Genomic DNA, 26,204 nt, shown 5'->3' on the forward strand with positions numbered 1-26,204 from the left:
TTTTTATGAAGTTTATTACTATTCATCTCATTTAATTTCATTTTTATCATTTTTAACTCTTATTTTAAAATAAATAGAATTATACATTACATTAATTACATATTATTAACAAGGTTATAAATAAAAATATTTATTGTAATTTATTTCGAATATTCTATATAAGTCCACGGAATAGAATTTTTATTTTTCATTTTAACAATGGATTTTGGCCTTTGTGATGTTTTTTTAGAGAGAGAGAGGAGAGAGTAAAAAATATATTTTTTTTATGTTTGAAGGTCGTTGACCGGAAATTTGCTCGGTCGACGACCTTCAACGGTGAAGACGATGAGGTGGCGATAAGATGAGGTGACAGAGAGAGGTGATGAGATGGAGGAGAGATAGATGATGACTAGTTAACGGTGTTATAACTGTAATTGAAAAAAAGGATTATCTGAGTATTTTTAATAAAGTAGGGAGCTAGGCAGGAAGCTGGTCACAAAATTATGAGCTATTTGAAAAATAACTCTTTTTTTAATGTTTATTCTTCTAGACAAAACACTTTCTACTAATGACAATTTTAAATTTTTAAACGTTGTTTAATAGGCGCTTCTCATTTGTATCTTTGTGGTTTTATACTATTTATTCCTTAAATATTAAGTGGGGCGACAACAAAGATAAATCACATCTTGCCTTGTACACCATAATGTTCTAACTTCTAACGCCACCAAGGGGTGAGTCATAAATATGGTTGTTTCCTCTTTGGGACCATGATGTGTTCAATTCACCCATTCCCACCCTAGATTTAACTAATTCATCTGTCTGGTCCTAGAGGAATATATCTAACATCTTAACAGAACTGTTAGTTACGGCTTGGGTTGTAATCTTGATGTTCCAAGGACTATTATTAATGCATGGAGCCAATTGGGGATCCATGATTTTTATTGAGAGAAGGTTAAAGCTTGAGGCAAACTTATAAAATTTTTATGGAGACTTGCGGTTTGGACCCCATTCTTATAATTGACTTGCTGTTTGGACTCTTTTTTTCTAGTGTTGCATTTTGGACCCCTTTGACGGAATATTTCGAGAATATTCTTTTTCTAAAGTTATATTTAAAAAATTCCCACTTTACCCTTAACAACTAAAAACACAAGTACAATTATTTTTATTGATAATTTTATTTTTCGATTTTACTCCTAAGTTTAACTCCCAAAATTCGCTCCATCTTGGCCAAGAATGCTTGATGAGGGAGAACTGTTTCATTTTCATAATCTTGAACTACTTGATCTCTTTCATTAATTTGCTTACCCAACTCGGCTTGACTCATTTTCTTTCCTGACCTTGCTTTTTGAATCGCCAATTCAACCTCACTTGATATCATCTTTAAAGAGATCTGGTAACTCGGTTAGTGGGTTTGAGATTTGTACTAATAACAACGGGTCCCAATCTTGAGCTATTGGGTCTCTCAAACTGCTTGTGTTTGACATTGTTGAGAGAGGAAGTGTTAATGAATGGTAGGAGACTCGAGAGGAAAGATTGAAGTTGATGCACTGAGGATAGTTTAGAAAACTTGGAAGAGTTTTGTTTCTTTATATAGTACTGTATATTTTCTAATCCCATTCGATTTCCTATTAAAACTCATTTATAGAGGGAGTAACACAATGAACTCAAAGAAATTTATATGTAATTGAAGTTGATAATGGAGTTGAGTACTAACACTATGAAGAAGAAGAAGAAAGGAAGAAGGGTAAAATAGTCCAAAGTGTTTTGCAACTATTATATTTAACATTTTTCTGGAAAAGGGAGTCCAAAGTTCAACACTGAAAAAAGGAAGTCCAAATAGCAAGACAATTATAAGAAAGGGGTCCAAACCGCAAATCTCCTAAAATTGGGAGATTTGCGGTTTGGACCCCCTTTCTTATAATTGACTTGCTATTTGGACTCCCTTTTTCTAGTGTTGCATTTTGGACTCCCTTTTGACGGAATATTTCGAGAATATTCCGTTTCTAAAGTTATAAAAGTTCTCACTTTACCCTTAGCAACTAAAAACATAAGGTCAAGATCAACTTAAATGGAATCTTTCCAAATCAGGTATTTTTACGGTTTCATCGATGTATCAACACTTAAGCTCCAGGAATAGTTTGCAAAGCTCCAATTCCAAAAACTGGAAGTTCATATGGTCTTTAGCTGTGGTGCCTCGTATCCAGTTCTTCATTTGGAAAACTTGTAACAGGGCTCTTCCGGTCAGAGCTAGAATAGGGAAATATATAGGCCTGAACGAGTCCTGCCCGAACTGTAGCGCTGTTGAATCCATTGAACATGCCCTTTTACACTGTGCAATAGCGAAAAATATATGGTTCCACTATAACATCAAATCTAAGAACATTCTTTCCATCGAAGATTGGATTTTCTCGTGGGAAGACCGTCCCGATCTTTGTTATTCTAGTAACAATATACACTTCGCTACAATCCTTTGGATCTTATGGAAAATGCGTTGTGACCATTGCTTTCAGCATGAAATTAATGACCTTACGAAAATTATTAACATGATAAAACATTACCCGAATATTAGCAGAACACAGGAACCGAATAAAGAGAAAAGGTGTGACAAATGGCAGCCGCCGGTGAATAATTTCATCAAGATTAATGTCGACGCATCCTTTCTTAACATCACTTCCATGGTGGGTATTAGTATGATAGCACATGACGGTGGGGCTAAGTTCATTGAAGCTCAGGTTCAATCTACTAGAGCCAGAAATAGTGAAGAAGGAGAAGCTAAGGCTATCCTCCTAGGAATGGAATGGGCAGCAGACAAGCAATACAGATCGATTATCATTGAAAGTGACAACGCTAACCTGATTAAGCATATCCGCAACAGTCGTCACTCCATCCAATGGCAATCGAAGATTCACATCAAGAAAATCAAAGAAAGATGTGAAGGAGTTGAAGGAGATGTCCTTCGACCAAGGTGACAATGCGAACAATTTGTCGGATAGGACAATTGGCGTGGAAGATCATCAAGTCCGATTGATTTAGGGATCGTAGAGTTGTAGCTAGAGACCAACTACGATCGTCGAATTACGAAGTAATTCGCGGCTAACTTCGATCGGATCCTACAACGGGTTACACATAAGAGTAACAAATTGATCAAGGATATGACTAGTGGGAGTGAGATATAATCATGGGAGTGTCCCATAAACATATCTCATAGGCCTAAAAGGAATTAGGCAAAGATAGTACAAAAAGGCAAAAAACAGGGTTTTTGGGCCTAGACCGGTTCGGGTACTTCTAGGACTCGGATTGGGATGAATTTTGGAGGGTTGGTTGCTGATATAATAAACATTATATCTGCCAATTTTCGTGGTGTTTGGACACCTCCTCCTTAGGTAATTGAGAAAATATCAATAGTTGCTATTTTCGACTATTTCCCTAAATCTTATTCTAAAGGGTGTTTTAGGAAACCTAAAAGGAGGTGGATTCTTATTAGGGTTCTATATAAACACTCTTAGGGCAGAGAATAAGGTGTGGAATTTCTCTCTAAGCTTTCTTACTCTACCACATCAAGTAGAGAGGAGAAAGTGAGCTAATTCCCATTAACTATCTATCTAGTCAAGAAGAAAGGAGTTCTTCTTCCAACCACCATTGGTGTGCTAGCTATACAACAAGGTGGGAGATCAAATTGATTGCTCGTGTCCCAAGTAGAGGAGCTACACTTGAAGCTCTTGATCTTCTCATAAGCAATTGGAAAGGTTCGAGGGAAAACTAGCGAATAAGGTATTTATCTTTCTAGTTTTAATTAATGATTATCATAGGCTTATGCATGTGATCCTGGGAATACTAGTGTAGACATTAGATGTCTTATTTCCGCTATAAACACTAGTAGAAGGGTGTGAAACCCAACAGTGGCGTCAGAGCCTCTTGCAATTAGCCTATCTTATCTAAGTTTTGGACCAATTCCATGCTTTTCTAGATAGATTATTGTGTCAAAAGATTTCAAAATTTGTTCTTGAAAAGAGTTTCAAAACCTAAAATTTTGATCCAAATTGGTTTGATTAAAAGAGTTGTTTTTAAGTTTTTGGAAACTTGTGAAAAACAAAATTTGGAAATTTAGAATTGTTCTAAAAGGAATTTGAGATATTTAGAAGTGTTTCAAATTTTGGAAATAGCAATTTAGAATTGAACCACAAAAAAAAAAAAAAAAAAAAGAGGAAACTATTGAGTTTTGGAAACTCAATAGGTCCGGCCAGGAAGCTTCCTGGCCGGACCAGTAGCCTTGAGGACGCGTCTGGAAGACGCGTCCAGCTACTTTAGGTCGCGTCTTCCAGACGCAACCAGTAGCTTAACCAGGACGCGTCCAGTAGCTACCACCAGACGCGTCTTGGAGACGCGTCTGGGGTCCTGGGTGTCTCGGACTAGGTCCGAGACACCTAGTGCTTGGACTAGCGTCCTGGCTCGGGCCAGGACGAGACCAAGCCTTGGTAGGCCTCGGCCAAGACATGCCGGCCCTATGGGCCGTGCCATGTCCGGACCTTGTCCGGGCCCTTTTGTGGGCTTGGGCCAGGACTTGTCTAGGACTTGTCCCGGGCTTTTTCAGGGCTTTTCGGACCACGAAAGGGACCGTCATTCGAGTGGGAGTTTTTATCAAATTTTTCTCCCGATTCCAATCCTAATATTTCCGAAACTAACCCGGGTCATTCGAGGCTTAAACGGAATTTCTCTTTAAAATTGGATTTTAAAATCAAACCAAGACGCAACATTAGTCTAATCCTTCCATGTAGACTTAAGGTCCGTACATGACATGTAGATGTCAAACAAGAGTATCTCCCGGATATACATGCATATATAATAATTAGCCTTGAAAAATATTATATGATTGCATGTGATGTGAATGCGTAAACTAGTATGGCCATAGAAAGTGTTTCTTATTCTTGTTTTGAGCACAGATGGGTGCCTAATTTGTAATAATTTTAATTTCAAGTTTACACGATCTGCGAATCGTTTGAGTCTTGTAATTAGAGTTTAGGGTTTATGAGTCCATTGAAGAAGCTCAAGGAAGGAGTCCTAAGGTGAGTGGGAGAAATCAATGGAGGTTCAAAGATGGAGATCTAGACGAACCAAAAGACGAAACAAGAAGCAAATCAAAGGAGATTAGATCTTCTAGGTTAGGGGCCATACTAGGATCCATATGTGCTTGATTTACTTTCTCGCGCGCATTTACTTACTTATTTACGCTTTATGTCATGGATGTTAGTTAGGCTAATTAGTTCACTAAAACAAACGCCAGACTAGCGTAAAAGTCCCTAAAAGTAATTTTGAGTGAATGCCTACCCAGATTAAGACACTCGTTGCGCCCTTGTTCGAGGAAGGTGGGTCGGCCAAAGTAGAGTACCTCCTCTACCTTGGGACAATGCGGGTAGGTCTATAGAAGAGGCCTACAAGTCTAAATGGTTCCACTCAACGAGATCAGCAAAAGAGTTTTGGATACTCGAGGCAAAAAGATGGATTTGACATAAAACATGTAATCCATCAACCGAGAGTCATATGGTATAATCAGTGAAGTAGTTCACTCACCTAAATCGATGGGAATTAAGGGTAGGGCCAAAGTCCGCTTAATCCTTGAGAAATGGGATCTCGGAATCACATTATTCGAACCAGGGACACGTTTTATTGAATAATGTGGCAAAAATTAATGACTTTTTGCAAAAATTATCGAATGTAATACTTAGCAAAATCCTTTTTCTGTTTCATGTAGTTTTACTATGGCAAAAATCAATCTTTTCAACCTATGTTCAATCCTCGATGAGGACAAATTGAACATGGATAGCTTCCTTGATTAGGAAAAGAGATTGAGAAGTGGTCTCAAGTCTACAAACAAAGAAAGCGTGCTGGATACCCCTATTCCAAGGATAACTGCGAACTCAAAAGTTGAGGAACAAAAGCAGGCCAAAAGTATCCGGATGAAATCAATTTCAGTAACTTGCCTTATGTTGGCCACCATGGAGCCTAATCTTCAAAAGAGATTTTTAGGAAAATGGATGCGCACACAATCATCCGACGATTAAGGGACATGTTCCGTAACAAATCGTGGTTGAGGAAGTACGGGACTTCCAAGGCAATCCGGAATGGCATTGGAATGTCTGAATCTAAGAAGGAACTTCAATTGATTCAGATGAACAAGTGGGAGAAGGAAGGAACATGCGGTTCCGACCAAGGTATCTATGTTATTGAAGTTAACTTAGCAAATATATTTGATCCCAAGTCTTGGGTATTTGATACCGGATGTGGCGCTCATATCATTTCCGATATGCAGGGTCTTAAGGGAATCAGATATTTGTCTGCAAGGGAGCTTGTCCTACGAGTAGCGAATAGAGCAAAGGTTGCTGCGAAAGCTGTAGGAACATTCAGTCTACCTTTAGAAACTGGTCTAGTTTTGGAACTTCATAATTGCTATTATGTACCTTCTATTTCTAGAAACATTATCTCTGTCTCAGTGCTAGACAAAGAAAGATATCACCTATTAATAAAAAACCAACGTTGTTCTTTATATAAAGGTGAAATGTTTTATACCAGTGCTAAGTTGTACAACGGTCTCTATATTACGAATATTGAGACCGAAGTCTTTAACATAGAAACAAATAGGCTACGGTCAGATGATTCAAATCCGAGTTACCTTTGGCACTGTCGTTTGGTCACATTAATATGACACGCATGAAGAAGCTCCACAAGCATGGACTTCTAGGCTCGTATGATTTAGAATCGTATGACACATGCGAATCATGTTTAATGGGTAAAATGACGCGGTCTTCTTTTAAAGGAAAGGGAGACCGAGCCAAAGAACCACTGGAACTAATACATACGGATGTATGTGGACCTATGAGTACTCTGGCAAGAGGTAACTATGGCTACTTCATCACGTTCACGGATGACTTCACTCGTTATGGCTACATATACTTGATGAGGCATAAATCCGAATCGTTTGAAATATTCAAACAATTTCAGAACGAAGTAGAGAATCAACTTGACAAGAAAATAAAAGCCATCCGATCCGATCGGGGTGGTGAATATTTAAGTCAAGAATTTGAAGCTCATCTTAGGAGTTGTGGAATAGTTTCTCAACTCACTCCGCCTGGAACACCTCAGATGAACGGTGTTTCCGAAAGGAGAAATCGCACCTTGTTGGACATGGTTCGATCTATGATGAGTTTAGCCAATCTTCCAAATACGTTCTGGGGATATGCTCTGGAAACAGCTGCCTTCACACTTAACCGAGCTCCGTCAAAAGCTGTAGAAAAGACGCCATATGAGTTATGGTCTGGAAAGGTTCCAAAGCTGTCTTTTCTCAAAGTCTGGGGATGTGAAGTTTATGTAAAGCGTTTACAAGGAGATAAACTTGCACCAAAATCAGACAAATGTCTCTTTGTGGGGTATCCAAAAGAGACAAAGGGTTACTACTTTTACCACGAATCTGAGAACAAAGTGTTTGTTGCTCGAGATGGTGTCTTCCTTGAAAAAGAATTTCTTTCCAAGAAGACAAGTGGGAGAAATGTAGATATCGATGAAATTCGATATGAGCAACAAATAAACACGGATACAGAGATATCTAAAGGTTTAGCGGCTCCTAGCTATCCACAAAGTATGGAAGAGGACGATGAGGTCGAGATAGAGAAACTCGTGGAACCTCCCGCACAAGACGAATCAAATTCGCAGGAGACATCTCAAATTGAGAACACTCCAAAAGTTGCTCAGGCCCTTCGTAGGTCTCAGAGGCTCAAAGAACTATCTCAGAAAACAGATGTCTTACTGTTAGAAGATAATGAGCCTAGTACCTACAACCAAGCTGTGACGAGCCCCGACTCTGAGAAATGGCTAAAGGCCATGAGATCGGAAATGGATTCCATGTCAGAAAATCAAGTTTGGGACTTGATCGATTTGCCCGATGGAGCAAAACCAATCGGTTGCAAATGGGTTTTCAAAGTGAAAACTGACAAGGATGGAAACGTTAGCGTTTTCAAAGCTAGACTCGTGGCAAAAGGTTACAGACAGATTCATGGTATAGACTATGATGAAACCTTTTCCCCTGTCGCAATGCTTAAATCCATTCGGATCATTCTAGCAATTGCAGCTCATTATGATTATGAGATTTGGCAAATGGATGTCAAAACCGCCTTCCTAAACGGATATTTGGAAGAGGATGTGTATATGACACAACCCGAAGGTTTTGTAGATCCTAATAAAGCTGGAAAGGTTTGCAAGCTTAATAGATCCATTTATGGACTTAAACAAGCAAGCAGGAGTTGGAATCTTCGATTCGACGAGGCAATCAAAGAATTTGGATTCCTCAAGAATACAGAAGAGTCTTGTGTTTATAAGAAGGTAAGTGGGAGCAACTTAGTTTTCTTGGTCCTTTATGTCGATGACATATTAATCATAGGAAATAATATCCCGATGCTAGAATCAGTCAAAGATTGGCTTCGGAAATGCTTTTCCATGAAGGACCTAGGGGAGGCAGAATACATATTGGGAATCAAGATCTATAGAGATAGATCAAGGAGGATGATCGGACTTAGTCAAGAAACTTATATAGATAAGGTTCTTCAACGGTTCGAGATGACAAACTCCAAAAGAGGATTCCTTCCCATGTCACATGGTATGGTGCTTAGCAAAAATCAGTGTCCTAAGAATCCTGATGAGCTAGCACACATGATGAAGGTACCCTATGCTTCGGCAATAGGATCAATCATGTACTCCATGATCTGCACTCGCCCAGACGTCTCATTTGCTTTGAGCATGTGCAGCCGTTACCAATCAAATCCAGGCGAAGCGCACTGGCACGCCGCCAAGAATATCCTAAAGTACCTGAAAAGGACTAAGGATCATTTCCTGGTATATGGCGGGGAAGATACACTAAAGGTTGTAGGCCATGTGGATGCAAGCTTTCAAACGGATAGAGACGACTTCAAATCACAATCTGAGTTCGTCTACTGTCTGAATGGAGGAACGGTATGTTGGAAAAGTTCCAAGCAGAGCACAGTTGCAGACTCTACCACTGAAGCAGAATACCTAACGGCCTCGGAAGCTGCAAAGGAAGGAGTTTGGATCAAGAAGTTCATGATAGAACTTGGTGTTGTACCTGGCATAGAAGAGGGCGTAACTCTCTATTGTGACAACAACAGAGCAATAGCCCAAGCCAAGGAACCAAGAGCGCACCAAAAATCCAAACATATCCAAAGGAAGTACCACTTGATTAGAGAAATCATAGAAAGAAAAGATGTGGTAATTTCAAGGTTCATACGGATGACAACGTTGCAGATCCGTTGACCAAACCGTTACCTCAGCCCAAACATGATTCACACATGAGGGACATTGGTATAAAGCGCATTGGGGAATGGCAACAAATGTAATTTGGATTCATAAAAGAGTTTATGTGCCTAATTACTTACATTCGATAAATAAAATAAAAGGAATTTTATTTTGTCCTTAAAATTTGGTTTGGTATTTTAAGAGACAGTCCACACGATAAAGAAAACGCTCCGAGTAGGCTTGTCAGATACGTGATCTGATGAATGAAACCCTACTAAGTGAACTTGGAGTGATTCATTATCAATTCCCTAGTCCAGGTCATTGCATGGACAACAATGACTCACGAAGACTAGTACGGGAGTCGATGGGATAGCGCAGTTTCATGGGCTATAGGAATAGTGTATTCGATTCGACTACGTGAGTGCATAATAAGGATTATACGCTGGAATAACCCTCAACATGAGAAGTTCATCCAAAGAATGATGAAATCGTCAAACTTCTCATAAAGACAAGATTGAAGAGATTCCTCAAAACATGAGTGCTCAGCTCATCTTATGTAAAGAATGTCTGACTTTGGTTCCGTTAAACGCCGCGCCGTAAAAGGAGGTTATAAAAACGGATACTGGGAAGGACAGGATAGACATGAAGTTGAGTGGGAGCGCAAGAATGGATTATATCCTCCTAACCATGTTAGGATGCAGTGTCCTCGGGCCACTTGACGAGCAACAACTGAAAATGCATGGCCGTGCTCAAATGGATTAAAAGTTAATCATTTGTTTTGACAGTTGTACTCGAGATCAAGAAAGTCTGAATGGCGTGACGTATCAGATGGGATACTAAGTGACATGGGAATCGAGCATTGTACTTGTTCTAAGTCCAAGTGGGAGTCTGAAGGAGTTGAAGGAGATGTCCTTCGACCAAGGTGACAATGCGAACAATTTGTCGGATAGGACAATTGGTGTGGAAGATCATCAAGTCCGATTGATTTAGGGATCGTAGAGTTGTAGCTAGAGACCAACTACGATCGTCGAATTACGAAGTAATTCGCGGCTAACTTCGATCGGATCCTACAACGGGTTACACATAAGAGTAACAAATTGATCTAGGATATGACTAGTGGGAGTGAGATATAATCATGGGAGTGTCCCATAAATATATCTCATAGGCCTAAAAGGAATTAGGCAAAGATAGTACAAAAAGGCCAAAAACAGGGTTTTTGGGCCTAGACCGGTTCGGGTACTTCTAGGACTCGGATTGGGCTGAATTTTGGAGGGTTGGTTGCTGTTATAATAAAAATTATATCTGCCAATTTTCGTGGTGTTTGGACACCTCCTCCTTAGGGAATTGAGAAAATACCAATAGTTGCTATTTTCGACTATTTCCCTAAATCTTATTCTAAAGGGTGTTTTAGGAAACCTAAAAGGAGGTGGATTCTTATTAGGGTTCTATATAAACACTCTTAGGGCAGAGAATAAGGTGTGGAATTTCTCTCTAAGCTTTCTTACTCTACCACATCAAGTAGAGAGGAGAAAGTGAGCTAATTCCCATTAACTATCTATCTAGTCAAGAAGAAAGGAGTTCTTCTTCCAACCACCATTGGTGTGCTAGCTATACAACAAGGTGGGAGATCAAATTGATTGCTCGTGTCCCAAGTAGAGGAGCTACACTTGAAGCTCTTGATCTTCTCATAAGCAATTGGAAAGGTTCGAGGGAAAACTAGCGAATAAGGTATTTATCTTTCTAGTTTTAATTAATGATTATCATAGGCTTATGCATGTGATCCTGGGAATACAAGTGTAGACATTAGATGTCTTATTTCCGCTATAAACACTAGTAGAAGGGTGTGAAACCCAACAAGATATAGTGCATTCCATGCAATCCAGTTTCACCACGTTAAGAGGGCAGCTAACTCCCAAGCTGATAAGCTAGCTAAATGGTCGAGGAAGCATATTCAGAGTAAAGTGTGGCATAATATCCCTTATTTCTTAGTTTATATGTATTGTAAGAACTCTTTGCTTCATTAATTTTATCGTAGTTAAACAAAAAAAAAAAAAACTAAAAACATAAGTACAATTAATTATTTTTATTGATAGTTTTACTTTTCGATTTTACTCCTAAGTTTAACTCCTAAAATTCGCTCCATCTTGGCCAAAAATGCTTGATGAGGGACAATGGTTCCATTTTCATAATCTTGAACCACTTGATCTCTTTCATTAATTTGCTTACCCAACTCGGCTTGACTCGTTTTCTTTCCTGACCTTGCTTTTTGAATCGCCAGTTCTACCTCGCTTGATTTCATCTTTAAAGAGATCTGGTAATTCGGTTAGTGAGTTTGAGATTTGTACTAATAACAACGGGTCCCAGTCTTGAGTTTTTGGTCTCTCCAACTGCTTGTGTTTGACATTGTTGAGAGTAGGGGTGGGAATCGGGCGGGTTCGGGCTCACGATTTTCGGGCACGGGCGGGTCCGGGCGGGATAGCAAGCCACCCGATCGGGATATCGGGCGGGTTCGGGCGGGTAAATATGAGCATGTTGGAGCCCGCGGCCCGATTATGCCCGAGTGGCCGTTCGGGCTCTAACGGCCTCGGATGGGTCGGGCTTCGGGTTCCGTTTATATTAAACTAAATTAAAAATAATATACATAAAAAAACATAATTAAAAATATCAAAAATTAAATTAAATTTCATCTATTATATTTGGTGGTTATGGAGTGGTGGTGTTACCGTTACAGGTGTAATGGTGGTGGTATATGGTGGATCGGTTGTTCGGGAGTGGTGGTCCTCGGCGGTGAGACTGTCAGTGTGAGTGAGGCAGTTTTAGTTTAGGTTTAGGGAGAGTGGTCTTTTGAGAGGGTATATATATGTTATATATTTTGATCCAACAGTTGATGATTATCAGCCCAACATCATAAAGGGATTAAAGAAATGCGTCTCGGGTAGCGGTCGCGGGTATCGGGCACGGGTATTGGTTGCGGCGATTGGTCGTGGGTAACGGGTTTAAGTCGCGGGCGGTCGTGTTTGAATTTCGGTCGGGCGGATCTGACTTGAATTTCGGGCAGTCTGTATGGGCCGGACCTCGGGTAAGACCCCCTACCCGATGTCCGCCCACGCCTGCCCGAAATTTCGGGCTGGGTAAACCCGCGCCGGATCTCTTTCGGTCTCCGGGTCGCCTCGGATCGGGCGGTTAGGGTCGGATTTCAGATTCTCGGACCGTTTTCCTGGCCTTAGTTGAGAGAGGAAGTGCTAATGAATGGTAGGAGACTCGAGAGGAAAGATTAAAGTTGATGCACTGAGGATAGTTTAGAAAACTTGGAAGAGTTTTGTCTCTTTATATAGTATAGTACTGTATATTTTCTAATCCCATTTGATTTCTTATTAAAACTCATTTATAGAGGGAGTAACACAATGAACTCAATTACTCAAAGAAATTTATATGTAATTGAAGTTGATAATGGAGTTGAGTACTAACACTATGAAGAAGAAGAAAAGGAGAAGGGTAAAATAGTCCAAAGTGTTTTGAAACTATTGTATTTAACATTTTTTCTGAAAAAGGAAGTCCAAAGTTCAACACTGAAAAAAGGGAGTCCAAACAACAAGACAATTATAAGAAAGGGGGTCCAAACCGCAAATCTCCCCAATTTTGGCAGATTTGCGGTTTGGACCCCCTTTCTTATAATTGACTTGCCGTTTGGACTCCCTTTTTCTAGTGTTGCATTTTGGACTCCCTTTTGACGAAATATTTCGAGAATATTCCGTTTCTAAAGTTATAAAAATTCCCACTTTACCCTTAACAACTAAAAACATAAGTACAATTAATTACTTTTATTGATAGTTTTATTTTTCGATTTTACTCCTAAGTTTAACTCCCAAAATTCGCTCCATCTTGGCCAAGAATGCTTGATGAGGGGCAACTGTTCCATTTCCATAATCTTGAACTACTTGATCTCTTTCATTAATTTGCTTACCCAACTCGGCTTGACTCATTTAAATTTTGGACTTTTTACGACAATTTTTACTTTCGCTCCCGTTTTGATAAAGTCAGGGCGTGCTATAGCCTACCCTAACCATAGGGTAGATCCACCCCTTCATGGAGCTAAAGTTAGACTCGGTCAAATTAATAGTGCAGCGAAATGAGCGAGTTGGTCACATCGAGCGTAAATTAGAATTAGCCCTATATTATACTCCGAACAAACTGATTGATGACTCGGAATTCGGACTGTAATGAAATTTTGGTAAACTTCAGTGGCTGAAGTACAACCTTCAAATACTTCTGATATTCCCAAAGTTCATGAACAATTTCACACCACTCTAACAACAGGAAGAGAACTTTCAATCATAACATAATATAATTCAAAACAAAACTTGTACAAATAGAAGAAAAAACACAACAAACCTCAGAGTAAATGAATATACAATGAATAAATGAATGTTCTTTCTAAAATTGAAGTTTTTGCTACTTACTAGATGTTCTTTCTTTTTTTATACTTCTGAATTTCGCTTCCAAGTGATCGTAATCTGGGAGTTTCGGGTGAATATGTCCACAAGAAGGCGAAAAACTACTATTTGAAACACCGTAATGTTGAAACTGGAAGGAAGAAAACCGAAGAAAATTCTCAGTTGTTGGCGTTCTCTTGGGCCTGTCAATTGGCATTGTCGTGGTCCTTAAGTAAGGCGGCGGACAAACAAATTTTGGTGTGCATGGACTTATTTCTATCTCCTCACTCTCTTCATTTTGCCGGTTAGTTTCTTCCGACATAAATTTATTCACGCGATGAATGCCTTTACAATCTCTTACTACCATCAACTTGTCAGAGCTAGGAACATTACCCATTTCGTTCTCGTTCTCGTTCATATCGTAGCTTAGGACCTTGTTTCTCATTTCTTTACTTTCTCCTTGTGGAAGCTTATGACAAGAAAACTCCAATACTTCTATTTCCCCACTGATTTGCTTTAGAGTTGGACTCCCCCAATCGTCTTTATCGTCGCTTGTAACAAAATAACACGGATGATCCAAAGAACAGTGAGCATCCATTTCACAATTGAAGCTACATCTACTCCGAAATCTCTTTCGATCTTCCAAAATATACAAAGACTGATTTTTCTTTCCCATTTCTTCATAGCAAATCTCTTGTTTAATCCCATTCTTCGGTGGAGTTGAAATCTTGCTTTGATGGTTAGTATATGAAATGCTCCTAATTTCTTCAACTGACATAGTTTTACGATTTTTTTTTCGTTGATGTCGTGAATCATAATAGTAAATTGCACATTCAACGTCATTCGTAACCGATCTCATTGAATTGGTACAGTATCTCCTTTTCAATCTTCTCCTAGATGTCTTCCTTTTCTTGCTAACGGTGCTTCTTGAACTTGTTTTTCCTTCAGAAGAAACGGGTCTCTCTTGTGGATCATAATTGTAACGCCCATGATAAGAGCCCAAAGTACTGGATCCTTCCTCTCCATATTTGTTTATCGAAGATGGGTAGGGTGACTTAAACATAAAGAGTCTTTGGTCCTTACAATAATCATTTTCTTCTTTCGAGGGCTTGATCTCTTCTACATCATCAAGACAAACAATATTTCTATCTGAAAGCTGAATCGAACTCTCCGAAGTAGCTACTGCTATTGGTTCTATCTTGTTTGGCAAAGAAGATCTCAAAACCATACTAGTACAACTTGTTCCGGAATTACTCTGGCTAGATATTCTGTCATGAAATATTTTGGATTCATAAACCGGATCCAGTTGCTCAAATTTCTCTATTTTCCTTGCAACAACAAGTTCATTCAATTGTGATAATGGAGTACCGGGTTTTACAATCATTTGCTTCTGCAAAAAAGTCAAATCTTGCAACCCATTGTTACTGTGGTTTGGTTTTATGTCGATACCCGAGACTTTCTTATCCCAATCAAGATCACAAATTTCAAATGAAGGTTCATGGACCTGAAACTGCAAGAATACATGATTAAACTGAAATGGTTAAATCAATGAAGGGCGATTAGAGAAAGACAAATGAAAAGTTAAAAAACCGAAAAACCAACCTCATATTGTTCAATATCTAGTCCGTTATCTCTAGAAATTTCTTTCATCAATCTGAACTTCCCATCATCGGATATAGACTTAACCGAAAGCTTCTGAATTATCTGTTTTGAGAGGGATTTATAAGTAAAATTTAGAAGAATGAAAAGAAAACAAGAGAAATAGTTCATTAAAGTCATTTGAGATGTTGTCAAACCTGATGGTTCACTAGATTTCCAGGGAGCAGTTCAACAGCAGTCATTGCAAATCTTTGCCCGTAACGATTTCCGAATAGCTTTCGTAGCTTCTGCAGCTCCGGTAGATCACCAAATCTTGCCGAAGCATATAATAAACTTGATGCTGCTTCATTAATGTCGTTCGGACAATCCCTATATCGAAAAAATTATATCCGAATTGCTTCAAAATCTCACATAAACGAGAAACTTTAACAAAACAAGCAAATATGGGCTTTGAGGAATAGTCCCACATCGGCTGATATGGTAACTAGCTTTTGTATTGAGTTGGGCTTAGTGGACTTTTGACATATATCAGGCCAACTGATGGACCCATGTAAGAGCACACCAAAACTAACCGGGCGAGGATGGAAATTCAATACTAAATCCACTATATTTTTCGAATTCGATTAGGATAAATATGATAAGGAATCAACATCGATAAGTATGATTAAGTTCTTAAGATTCTTACTTGTGTTGTCTAATATATGGTAGATTGATGATAATAAATTCACAGAAATGGTCAAGTAGATCATAAGCAGAAACTATATTTTGGTCCATGAATAGCTGCTCAATCTGTCAAAAAAAAAAAACAGCAAAATATATCCTCATTTCATAAGTATTTGAACAAACCAAAACCCATTAATGAAAACAGAGATCTAACAGGAAAAATTATTAGTGAAAAAAAAAAGCATCAAATATTTTGGTAAGCAGCAGAGAATTCAGCAAATTTACCCGAGCGAACGCAATTTGATCTTGTCCGTTCTTTAGAAGCTGAACAATATCATCATGTAGATGTCTCTTGATAGATTCTCTCTTGTTCTTCAGTAATTTTAATCGACACTGAACTCTCTTAATCAATTTCTTGCTTCAAAATAGGAAATTGTAACAATTAGTTGAAACCCATGATTTAGAAAATAAGAAATTTCAAAATAAGAATTTGTAAGCAATTAGTTGAAACCCATGATTTGTTTATAAGAACTGAATACAGCAGTAAAACAGAGGAAAGAAGAAAAAAAAAATACTAAAAGAATGATCTTGAAGAAGAAGAAGAAGAAGAAGTGAGGAAACTACTAACTAACCATCTTGAAGCTTTTCTCCATCCAAACAGAAAGTAATATAAGTTCATATTCCCCTCAATATTCTTCTCACTCTGATTGATCAGAACAAAATGAAGCAGTTTAGAGATAGAGAGAGAGAGAAACTACATAATACTCCTCCTATTCATGGAGTCATGAGGTAGTTTGAGAAAAGTTGATCGTGTAGGTGAGAATTTAGAAAATTAAGAATAATTTAAAATTAAGTATATTTCTTTATATTTTCCTAATAGAAGAGCTCTAATTTTAGTAAACTGAATTGAAAAATATTGATAGTTTGGTAATTTACCTTTAGAATTTGGATGGAGAGAGCAGAGAGAGAAGTGTTGGATCACCCACCCACCAACAAGGGTTAGGTCTTCTTCTACTTTTTTCTGGTTTGAAGAGTAATTAATTAGTTTGAATTTGAGTTGATGGAGTGGTGAAAATGGTGGTGGTGGTGGTGGTGGTGGTGGGTTTGAATGGGGGAGACGGTTCTTCTTCAAAACTGCTCCACTACTTTGACTTTTCGGTTAAAAAAAAGTTCTTATTTAAACCCCAATTTCACTCTTCTATTTATTTTATTGTCCCCATATGCAACCAACTCGTATTTTTAGCCCCTAAAATTTTTCTCTTTTTTTTGCCCTCTGTAATATTTTTTCTTGGTGCTACAGGACCCTATCTATCTCCATCACCACCACCAATATCATGTGCTTTCACTACCCTCCGACCACCATAACCATTGTTGTTGACTACAATATATTGTCGTCCACCATCACCATCTCTCTCCACTCTCTGTCTCTCTATCCACCCACTCACTCTCACCTCTTTACTGACATCTCTCCTCTCTATATACATCTCAAGTTTCCTCAATCTCCATTCTCTCCCCTTTCCACTTTTTTTGCTGCCACAACCTTCTTGTGTTTGCTTTCATTCTTCTTTTTGCATTGTTGTTGTTTAATTTACAACCGAATAGTATATTGAATTTTTTTTTCAAAAAAAAAAAGATAGAAAAAAGAAGTAATTTAAAGTGGGAAAGCGCATAAGAAAGTTTAGTTGGAGATTCCCATTGTAGACAATCTGTAGATGGGTTGTGGACCTAAACGATGGAATTTGACCCTCAAAGTGGATCGGTTGTGGTGAAGCGACAATGAATGAGCGGAAGGCTATTTCGCACCATCCCTCAAAATTTCGTCCAATTCCGACACCCGTAGCTTCGGTTTTGCCCGTTTTAATCTGTCACCTTTATACTTGGCCGCATCTATTTCTTTCATGTATTTTCGGCCAATTCCTCTACATCAAATAACTTAAAATAAACTAGTACAATTGCATATAAAACTGGATAAACCAAAATGGAATTGATTAATTATAACCAGCACTTCAGCCCCTGGCATCAAGAAGAGCCACTGCTAAAGATGATGAATTAAAACAACTTTTTATTACAAAACACAAGTACTGTAATAGATAGAATTAATGAAGAAAACACAAGCTATTCCCATGAAAAAGAAATACCCATCTTTTCAGACTGAATAGAACAACAATAGACTTCATTGATCTCTTGGATTGTTGACAAGTTCGATATGAATTCCGTCCACAGTAACCCCACCATTTCCAGACACCAAGGTGACAACCAAGTTTTCTGCACCTTCGGCGTCCATATCTTCAATCAATACAGTGATACCAATGTTCAATCTACCCTTTTGTCCATGATGAGCTGACGATAAGTGAGACTTCCCATGAGGAATATTCACAAAGCTACCAGCCAACTCTCCTTTGTAAGGGCCTACTTCTCCTTTGCTAGTTTCTCTCGTAACATAAACGTCTAGTCGACCGGGCACTCCATCTTTAAATTTGATTCCGTTGATAATAAGAACCTCTGTAGCATTTTCTTTTTCGGTATCAGAACGAGATACTTTTGGCCTCTTTGCAATTGCTCGTAAGTTCCCTTCGATTGCCCGTGCATTAGGTCCAAATTCAAAAACTTTAGTAGGTACACCGACAGTGTCTGGCGTCCCGGTCGTCCTAGTTGGAGTTTCGACCCATGGGTTATCTACATATTGATACGTATATCCGAGCTGTTCTGTTGTCAAGACATCCCTCACCTGTACAATGTATTATATGAAACACATGATGATGATTTTGAATATGCAAGACTTCTAGCAAATCTGTTTAATCCAAAGTAGAAAAAGAAAAAAGAAAACCCTAAATAGATTATGATCAAATCTTGTTTTACATACCTTGATCCTAACAACTTGCCTATTCTCATCATAGAAGAGAAATGTAGAATCGAGCCAGTCGTTGTCATCAAATTCAAGCTTCCCATCATTCCAACCCTTGTTGTATAAATCCCACATTCGATCAATATTTCCATGGTGAGCCCAGAATAATGTGTCTTTTGCAGCAGTTGCAAAGTTACCCATGTCTGGAAAAGCAGGTTTATCAAGTGATCCTACCCATCCATGCATAGGGTCGTGCAACCTTTCGCAACTCCCAGAAATTGCTATAGATGCTGCATCTTCTCCAGCTCTAAGTGGTTCTCCCATGAACGTACGAGGATTAAGTTTTGCTTCGTCGAAGGTTTTACGGATCATTGACATATTCCTATCTATTACCATTTCCTCTTCACTAGGAGGTAGGTCTTGATAGCCTGCGGAGTCGAAAAGATAATCCCAGACCAAGTTGTAATGATCAAGGTTGCGTTTATCGTCATACAAAGGGGAACTTCTGTTGTCCACATACATCCTAGGTATTTTCATGGCTTTAGGATTGTCCCAGTTCCAGAAAGGGATGGTGAATGTTGGGTCATTTATAAGCTTACCAAGAATCCTCTCCCAGAAGTAGAGGTACATTCGATGCCATGGGAGAAAGAACCAACTTCCATGAACTTGTAGTTTCTTGTCACTCCCGGACTGGGGATATGCAGTATTACAGTAAGTGCAGTGAATCAAAGCTTGCTGATAGAAGTTCCATGGGTCTTCCGGATCAAGTTCTTTCATAGCCCTAATGGCAGCCTCAAACCTTTGGACCTCAAATGGTGTGAATTCATGAGCCGGTTTTCTTACTCGCAATTTTGTTTCTGTGTTGTTCTTCCAGCTGAAATCAGGCTTCTGTTTCCACCTGGATCCCGAAGGCTTCGAGTTCCTACCGGGACCTTGTTTCCGTCCGGATCCCTGCTTCCACCCAGGGCCTCCTCGCTTCATCCCTGGGCCCTGCTTGTGGTACAAGTCGTCCCCATAGCTATACGGGGGCTTGAAGTCGACGATCTTTGCACTGAGGAATTCTTTAGAAGGACAGCACTCGAGATCTTTCAGGGCAATTGGATCATATGCGGGACCACAGGTCGTTAAATCAGGAGGGGCGAAAGGAGCACCCATGGCTAGGTCAGTGCCGATAGTCGAAGATGCAGCTCCATACATCCCTCCCAAACCAAAAAGCATATTTCTCCTATCAATGTTACTGGCGCCATTGTTGCTTTCCTTGTCATGACTTCCACTTTGTTTCTTTTGGCAACAAGTGTACTTAACTACTTGCTTGCCAACACGAACAGGCGGTTGGTAGCGGACTAGCGATTTGTTATTGCTGGTCCAGACGGAGGAAGAGGAAATGGCGGTGGTGGTGGCCAAGAGTGAGAGAGAAGGCATGGTTGAGGATATTGGTTTGGTGTTTGTGATGAAGAGAAACATCAAGAATGGTGCTTCATATAGAACAAGAAGCAAGATTTTAAGTGATTATTAATTAGTGAAATAAAACGAGATTAGTCTATCACCTCAATTGGCTAATATATTATGAGATTAAGTCAGTATACATGTTCAGACTCACAATATTATAAAATCTGTAAAAGCCTATCAAAAGTCTACTCACTGGTAATTCATAAAATCCAAAACAATTATTGTAGGGAAGGTATCTCATGTCCTGATCCAGCGACCTAAGAGGGTTTTTCACTTTATGTTAATATGGCATAATATGGTGCAAATTAACCCTACTAAGTCTAATAAATAAATTGAGTTAATTCCTATATGGCCCCCTACTTTGTGACCAGCTTCCTTTATGGCCCCTAAATTTCTGTAAATTTAAATTTGACCCCCTATTTTCATGGAAATGCCATAACTACCCCTCCCATTAATATATTTTCAAAATAAAAAAAACAAATATCTAAATTCCACCTCACTTCCCTCTCCACCACTCATCTCTCTCCACGTCACCTCTCTCTCCAACTCATCATTCTCTCTCTCCAACTCATCATTCTCTTTCTCCAACTCACCACTTTCTTCTCCGATGAAGGTCGTCGGCCGGAAAATTTTCCGGCCGGCGACCTTCAAACTTAAATTTTTTTTTTCTCTCACCTCTCTCTAGAAACTCCGGTGAAGGAGGTTTCCCTTCGCTGGAATTCTGGTATGTTGAAGAACAGACCTGTTCCGGTCTGTTGAAGAACATACCAGTTCCGGTCTGTTGAAGAACATACCAGAATTCCGGCGAAGGGAAACCCCCTTCGCTGGAGTTTTTATAGAGAGAGAGGAGAGAGTTTTTTTCTTTTTTTTTTTAAGTTTGAAGGTCACCGGTCGGAAAATTACATTCATCGAAGAAGAGAGTGGTGAGTTGGAGAGAGAGAGAGAGTGATGAATTGGAGAGAGAGGTGACGTGGGGAGAGATGAGTGGTGGAGAGGGAAGTGAGGTGGAATTTAGGTTTTTGTTTTTAATTTTATTTTGAAAATATATTAATGGGAGGGGTAAGTTATGGCATTTCCATGAAAATAGGGGGTCATATTTGAATTACAGAAATTTGGGGACCATAAAGGAAGCTGGTCACAAAGTAGGGGGCCATATAGGAATTAACTCTAAATTTTTCCAATTAGAAAATGGGTGTCATATAAGTATTGTGTAAGAATAATAACATCACCTTTATTATGCGGGAATGATGTTTAGTGTGCGAGTAATCTCATTCATAGTCGGAAGAATAGGGTTTTGTTTAGGAGGAGGAATCTCACACCTAGGCGGTATATAGGTGGGTTAATTTTTTATTTCATCTCTCTTGGTATCTTCAATCAAATAATCTACAGACATAATCAATCTCTACTAATTATATTCCTAATCAAATCAATAATATTATAAGATATTGCAATTACTAAGATTCAAACTACAAAATCGTTATTCTGGTAATAACTTCTTTTTCTATGCATCAGACGCGGCATAAAAGTGGGCCGCTTTTGTTATTTTTCTTTTCTCTGAAGTGAGATAAAAAACCATGTTTGATCAAATTGGCTACATGTTTTGTAATGAAAAAACAGCTTTACACGATACAAGAAACACGATTTAAATGAAAAAACAGCTTTACGGTATCCCAATCAGGGGCGTGTTAGATGGGGTGCGACTAGTGCAATTGCACCCAACTCCTTTTTGTACATGAAGCATGAGGTCCCAAGTTCAATACCCTCTCTTGTCAAGTTTTCCTTTATTTTCTTAACTAATTCTTATTTCCCTCACAACTATTAGTTATAAATAATCAATTATTTTTAGGTTAGTTTGTATGCTTAAAGACTAATTATGAAATATAATTTGTATTGTTAGTTTTTTTTTCCATGGAACGAGTGTAGTTCAGTGTGTGTGGTTCTTGCTGGAAAATATTTAAGAGCAAAAAATACATGCCTTTGTTTTCATCTTAGAAGTGCTAAAAAATCAAACACCATATTATTTCGTTTTTGGATTTTTGAAAATGCATTACTATTAAAAAAATATTATGCATTAACATTATCAAATAAAGGGCACCAAATTTTTTTCGCATCAACTCCCAAATTCTCAGCGACACAACCAATCCCAGTTAAATACAAAATCAGAAAACATCGTGTTTGGATGCCATTCTTCAATTATACTCCAATAGTGCAACGCAGGGTTTGATATTCTCTAAAAGGTTCTCCTCAAACGCCCCGTTTCATTAGTAAATCTTGAACGTGTCTGTCAAAGAGAAAAGGACTACAAAAGGGGGTAGACAATTGTGTTGGGAAAATTGGGGAAATAATGGACACTAGCAAAAGAAAAACTGATCGAGTCATGTACGAAGCACTGCCCTTAAGAGTAGATTTCACCCCCTCACTGATAATGTCTAGATTCAATCATGTTTATAGTGTCTAATTTCGAGGATTAAACGATCACAGATCTGTAAGGGTGCACTCCCAAATACAGACCTCTAATGAAGAACTTATGGTATCCTCTCATAAGTATACACTCAAATGAAAGAAAGAAATTAAAATAAAGAAGCTAGAGAACAATTTTTGTTTTTCTATATCTTTAAAATTGTTCGAGCGTCTGACCTCTAGTAAACAACCTATGATATCCTCTAATACGGATCACATGTTACCCTTGTAAAGAAGGAGAGAGAAGCTCTGACACCGGGAAGAATTCCGGCGAGATCGTATAATTAGAAACCCTCATATTGAACATCGTCTTTTCTTTTTCAGTCCAGGGGAGCGAGATGGATATGAGGGAGTAAAAGTTTCGAGATACCACAGGATGACGAACTCATCGGGAAGCTGTGGACGGTGGTGGGTGAGACTCCTAGTTCTGGCAGGGAAGAAATTCAAATTCACGGTGCTTTCCAATGGAAGGATTAGTATTTTGGAGACCAGGAAGGAAAAATCCTGGGAAATATCTCTACATGTGGAAGGGGTGATGAGTCTCTGTCGATTTCTGATCGATGTTTCGTCTGCTCGTCGATGATCAGAGATAGCTAAGAACATGGGTTTTCTGAGGGAAGGATCAAACCTGTGGATCTGGGAAAGCATGACTAATGTGCGAGGGGAGTACATTTGGGTGCACAGGACGGGAGCCGGCTACAATGGAGCTCGTTCCATCATATTTCCGGCAGTCGGCGCAAAGGAGGGTTGGCCCGGGATGGCTAGCACGCTGGGTGACGTCATTTCACCAAATATGAGGTGGACGGGGAAAGGGGTAGATCCAGAGTCGAGAAGTGACGGCTTTACATTGCCCAAAGACCACCACACACATGCAAGGGATGGGGGCAAGGTTGTCAAGTCACCGCCTGCCCCTACGTTTCGCATCCCCGAGAGAGGATATAAATCCATCAACGCTTCTTAGCTTCGTAATCATTTCCCTCTACACCTTTGCCCTCACTCTATTCGCTCTCTTTCTCGAAGCACTACCGCCATGGCTGTCGCAGGGAACGGAGGGATTTCTTGGGTAGATACACTCGTTTTGGAATTAAATCTGCCGGTGGATGACTGGACGGGGGGGTCAGGAGGGTGATTAATAGCGTCTTGGGGTCGCCCGAGTTCGACATTCTACCGTTTCATCTAGGGAAAGCTATATTACGCACATCTCTGAACACGGAACATCTGCGAGAACTGGAAGCAATAATGATCGACGAAGCTGATGCTACTTTCTCTGTTCGAAATTGGGAGTCTTCGTGCAACGCCTTAGTACAGAAAGCGAGTATTTTTGCTGTTAGATTGTTTGGTCTGCCGTTCCACCTCTAGTCGGAACAAATCTTCGCGGTTTTGGTGAAAGGTGTCGGGACTATTCTTGCCATCCATGAAGATACCTCCAAGCTGAATAACCTTTGGTACTCTTCGATAACAGTCTTTTGCAGCAGTTGCAAAGTTACCCATGTCTGGAAAAGCAGGTTTATCAAGTGATCCTACCCATCCATGCATAGGGTCGTGCAACCTTTCGCAACTCCCAGAAATTGCTATAGATGCTGCATCTTCTCCAGCTCTAAGTGGTTCTCCCATGAACGTACGAGGATTAAGTTTTGCTTCGTCGAAGGTTTTACGGATCATTGACATATTCCTATCTATTACCATTTCCTCTTCACTAGGAGGTAGGTCTTGATAGCCTGCGGAGTCGAAAAGATAATCCCAGACCAAGTTGTAATGATCAAGGTTGCGTTTATCGTCATACAAAGGGGAACTTCTGTTGTCCACATACATCCTAGGTATTTTCATGGCTTTAGGATTGTCCCAGTTCCAGAAAGGGATGGTGAATGTTGGGTCATTTATAAGCTTACCAAGAATCCTCTCCCAGAAGTAGAGGTACATTCGATGCCATGGGAGAAAGAACCAACTTCCATGAACTTGTAGTTTCTTGTCACTCCCGGACTGGGGATATGCAGTATTACAGTAAGTGCAGTGAATCAAAGCTTGCTGATAGAAGTTCCATGGGTCTTCCGGATCAAGTTCTTTCATAGCCCTAATGGCAGCCTCAAACCTTTGGACCTCAAATGGTGTGAATTCATGAGCCGGTTTTCTTACTCTCAATTTTGTTTCTGTATTGTTCTTCCAGCTGAAATCAGGCTTCTGTTTCCACCTGGATCCCGAAGGCTTCGAGTTCCTACCAGGACCTTGTTTCCGTCCGGATCCCTGCTTCCACCCAGGGCCTCCTCGCTTCATCCCTGGGCCCTGCTTGTGGTACAAGTCGTCCCCATAGCTATATGGGGGCTTGAAGTCGACGATCTTTGCACTGAGGAATTCTTTAGAAGGACAACACTCGAGATCTTTTTGAGCAATTGGATCATATGCGGGACCACAGGTTGTTAAATCAGGAGGGGCGAAAGGAGCACCCATGGCTCGGTCAGTGCCGATAGTCGAAGATGCAGCTCCATACATCCCTCCCAAACCAAAAAGCATATTTCTCCTATCAATGTTACTGGCGCCATTGTTGCTTTCCTTGTCATGACTTCCACTTTGTTTCTTTTGGCAACAAGTGTACTTAACTACTTGCTTGCCAACACGAACAGGCGGTTGGTAGCGGACTAGCGATTTGTTATTGCTGGTCCAGACGGAGGAAGAGGAAATGGCGGTGGTGGTGGCCAAGAGTGAGAGAGAAGGCATGGTTGAGGATATTGGTTTGGTGTTTGTGATGAAGAGAAACATCAAGAATGGTGCTTTATATAGAACAAGAAGCAAGATTTTAAGTGATTATTAATTAGTGAAATAAAACGAGATTAGTCTATCACCTCAATTGGCTAATATATTATGAGATTAAGGTGGTGTTTGTTTTTTTTATGATGTCTGAATCTGAATTATCTGAATCTGAATTGGCTTAGCTGAATTAGATGAATCTGAATTGGCTTAATAGTTTTGAAACTTAGAATGTTTGTTTTTGCAATCTGAAATATTAAATCTGAAATGAAACTTTGACATTTTTACCCTTAGACCCTAGTTGATATTTCTAAACTTCTCTCTAACCTAATCCCTGAACAAAAAGAAGCCAAAACAAAACCCTAAACAACTCTCACCTTCTCACTTTCTCTTTCCCCACATCTCTCTGCAGACTCTCTACAAACTCTCTCCCTCTCAACCTCTCTCTTTAATTAAATGTCCGACGAAGCTCCGACGAAGATCCAGTAAGATCTCAATCTCTCTCCCACTCCCTCTCTTTCTCTCTCTAACAATCAGCAAAGTAAAATCCTTGCCAGATCCGGCGAGGGTTCAGTCTCTTTCTCTCTCAATCATCCCCTCTCTCTATAACAAGATCAACAAAGTGAAATCTTCTCTGTAACGAATCATGTAAAGAATCAAGAGATGTGATGATTCAAAGTTGAAACTATTCAAAACCAGATCCGGCGAAGCCATCTCTTTCTTTAACAAATTGGAAA

General features: G+C 39.5%; 3 protein-coding genes across 3 annotated transcripts; all 3 read right to left on the reverse strand.

The window, feature by feature from the left end:
- Nucleotides 1–13,584: 13,584 nt before the first annotated feature.
- LOC147552052 (uncharacterized) lies at nucleotides 13,585–17,803 on the reverse strand. Its single transcript, XM_086668879.1, has 7 exons — nucleotides 16,908–17,803; nucleotides 16,604–16,674; nucleotides 16,257–16,389; nucleotides 15,994–16,097; nucleotides 15,506–15,677; nucleotides 15,312–15,413; nucleotides 13,585–15,219 (listed from the first exon to the last, which is right to left on the reverse strand). The coding sequence occupies exons 2-7, from the start codon at nucleotides 16,648–16,650 to the stop codon at nucleotides 13,729–13,731; spliced, it is 2,049 nt and encodes a 682-aa protein (XP_086525005.1). The 5' UTR covers nucleotides 16,651–16,674; nucleotides 16,908–17,803; the 3' UTR covers nucleotides 13,585–13,728.
- Nucleotides 17,804–18,016: 213 nt separating this feature from the next.
- LOC147552053 (polyphenol oxidase, chloroplastic-like) lies at nucleotides 18,017–20,516 on the reverse strand. Its single transcript, XM_086665607.1, has 2 exons — nucleotides 18,835–20,516; nucleotides 18,017–18,699 (listed from the first exon to the last, which is right to left on the reverse strand). The coding sequence occupies exons 1-2, from the start codon at nucleotides 20,278–20,280 to the stop codon at nucleotides 18,145–18,147; spliced, it is 2,001 nt and encodes a 666-aa protein (XP_086521733.1). The 5' UTR covers nucleotides 20,281–20,516; the 3' UTR covers nucleotides 18,017–18,144.
- A 3,508-nt stretch (nucleotides 20,517–24,024) lies between these two features.
- LOC147552054 (polyphenol oxidase, chloroplastic-like) lies at nucleotides 24,025–25,437 on the reverse strand. Its single transcript, XM_086668602.1, has one exon. It carries the CDS (start codon nucleotides 25,435–25,437, stop codon nucleotides 24,025–24,027), a length of 1,413 nt encoding a protein of 470 aa, XP_086524728.1.
- Nucleotides 25,438–26,204: the final 767 nt, after the last annotated feature.

The sequence above is a fragment of the Eschscholzia californica genome, unplaced genomic scaffold (genome assembly GCF_041429995.1).
Source record: "Eschscholzia californica isolate CP2 unplaced genomic scaffold, dmEscCali1.0.p SCAF_3, whole genome shotgun sequence".
NCBI classification, from domain to species: Eukaryota; Viridiplantae; Streptophyta; class Magnoliopsida; order Ranunculales; family Papaveraceae; genus Eschscholzia; species Eschscholzia californica.

What these genes read in the sequence shown, in the direction of transcription:
- LOC147552054 (XM_086668602.1), bottom strand. Translation starts at nt 25,437, where the DNA reads ATGCCTTCTCTCTCACTCTTGGCCACCACCACCGCCATTTCCTCTTCC.
- LOC147552053 (XM_086665607.1), bottom strand. Translation starts at nt 20,280, where the DNA reads ATGTTTCTCTTCATCACAAACACCAAACCAATATCCTCAACCATGCCT. An exon ending in GGCAAGTTGTTAGGATCAAG is followed by an intron (nt 18,700 to 18,834) that starts GTATGTAAAACA and finishes TACATTGTACAG; the next exon opens with GTGAGGGATGTCTTGACAAC.
- LOC147552052 (XM_086668879.1), bottom strand. Translation starts at nt 16,650, where the DNA reads ATGAACTTATATTACTTTCTGTTTGGATGGAGAAAAGCTTCAAGATG. An exon ending in GAAATCTAGTGAACCATCAG is followed by an intron (nt 15,414 to 15,505) that starts GTTTGACAACAT and finishes CTCTCAAAACAG; the next exon opens with ATAATTCAGAAGCTTTCGGT. An exon ending in TAGATATTGAACAATATGAG is followed by an intron (nt 15,220 to 15,311) that starts GTTGGTTTTTCG and finishes GTATTCTTGCAG; the next exon opens with TTTCAGGTCCATGAACCTTC.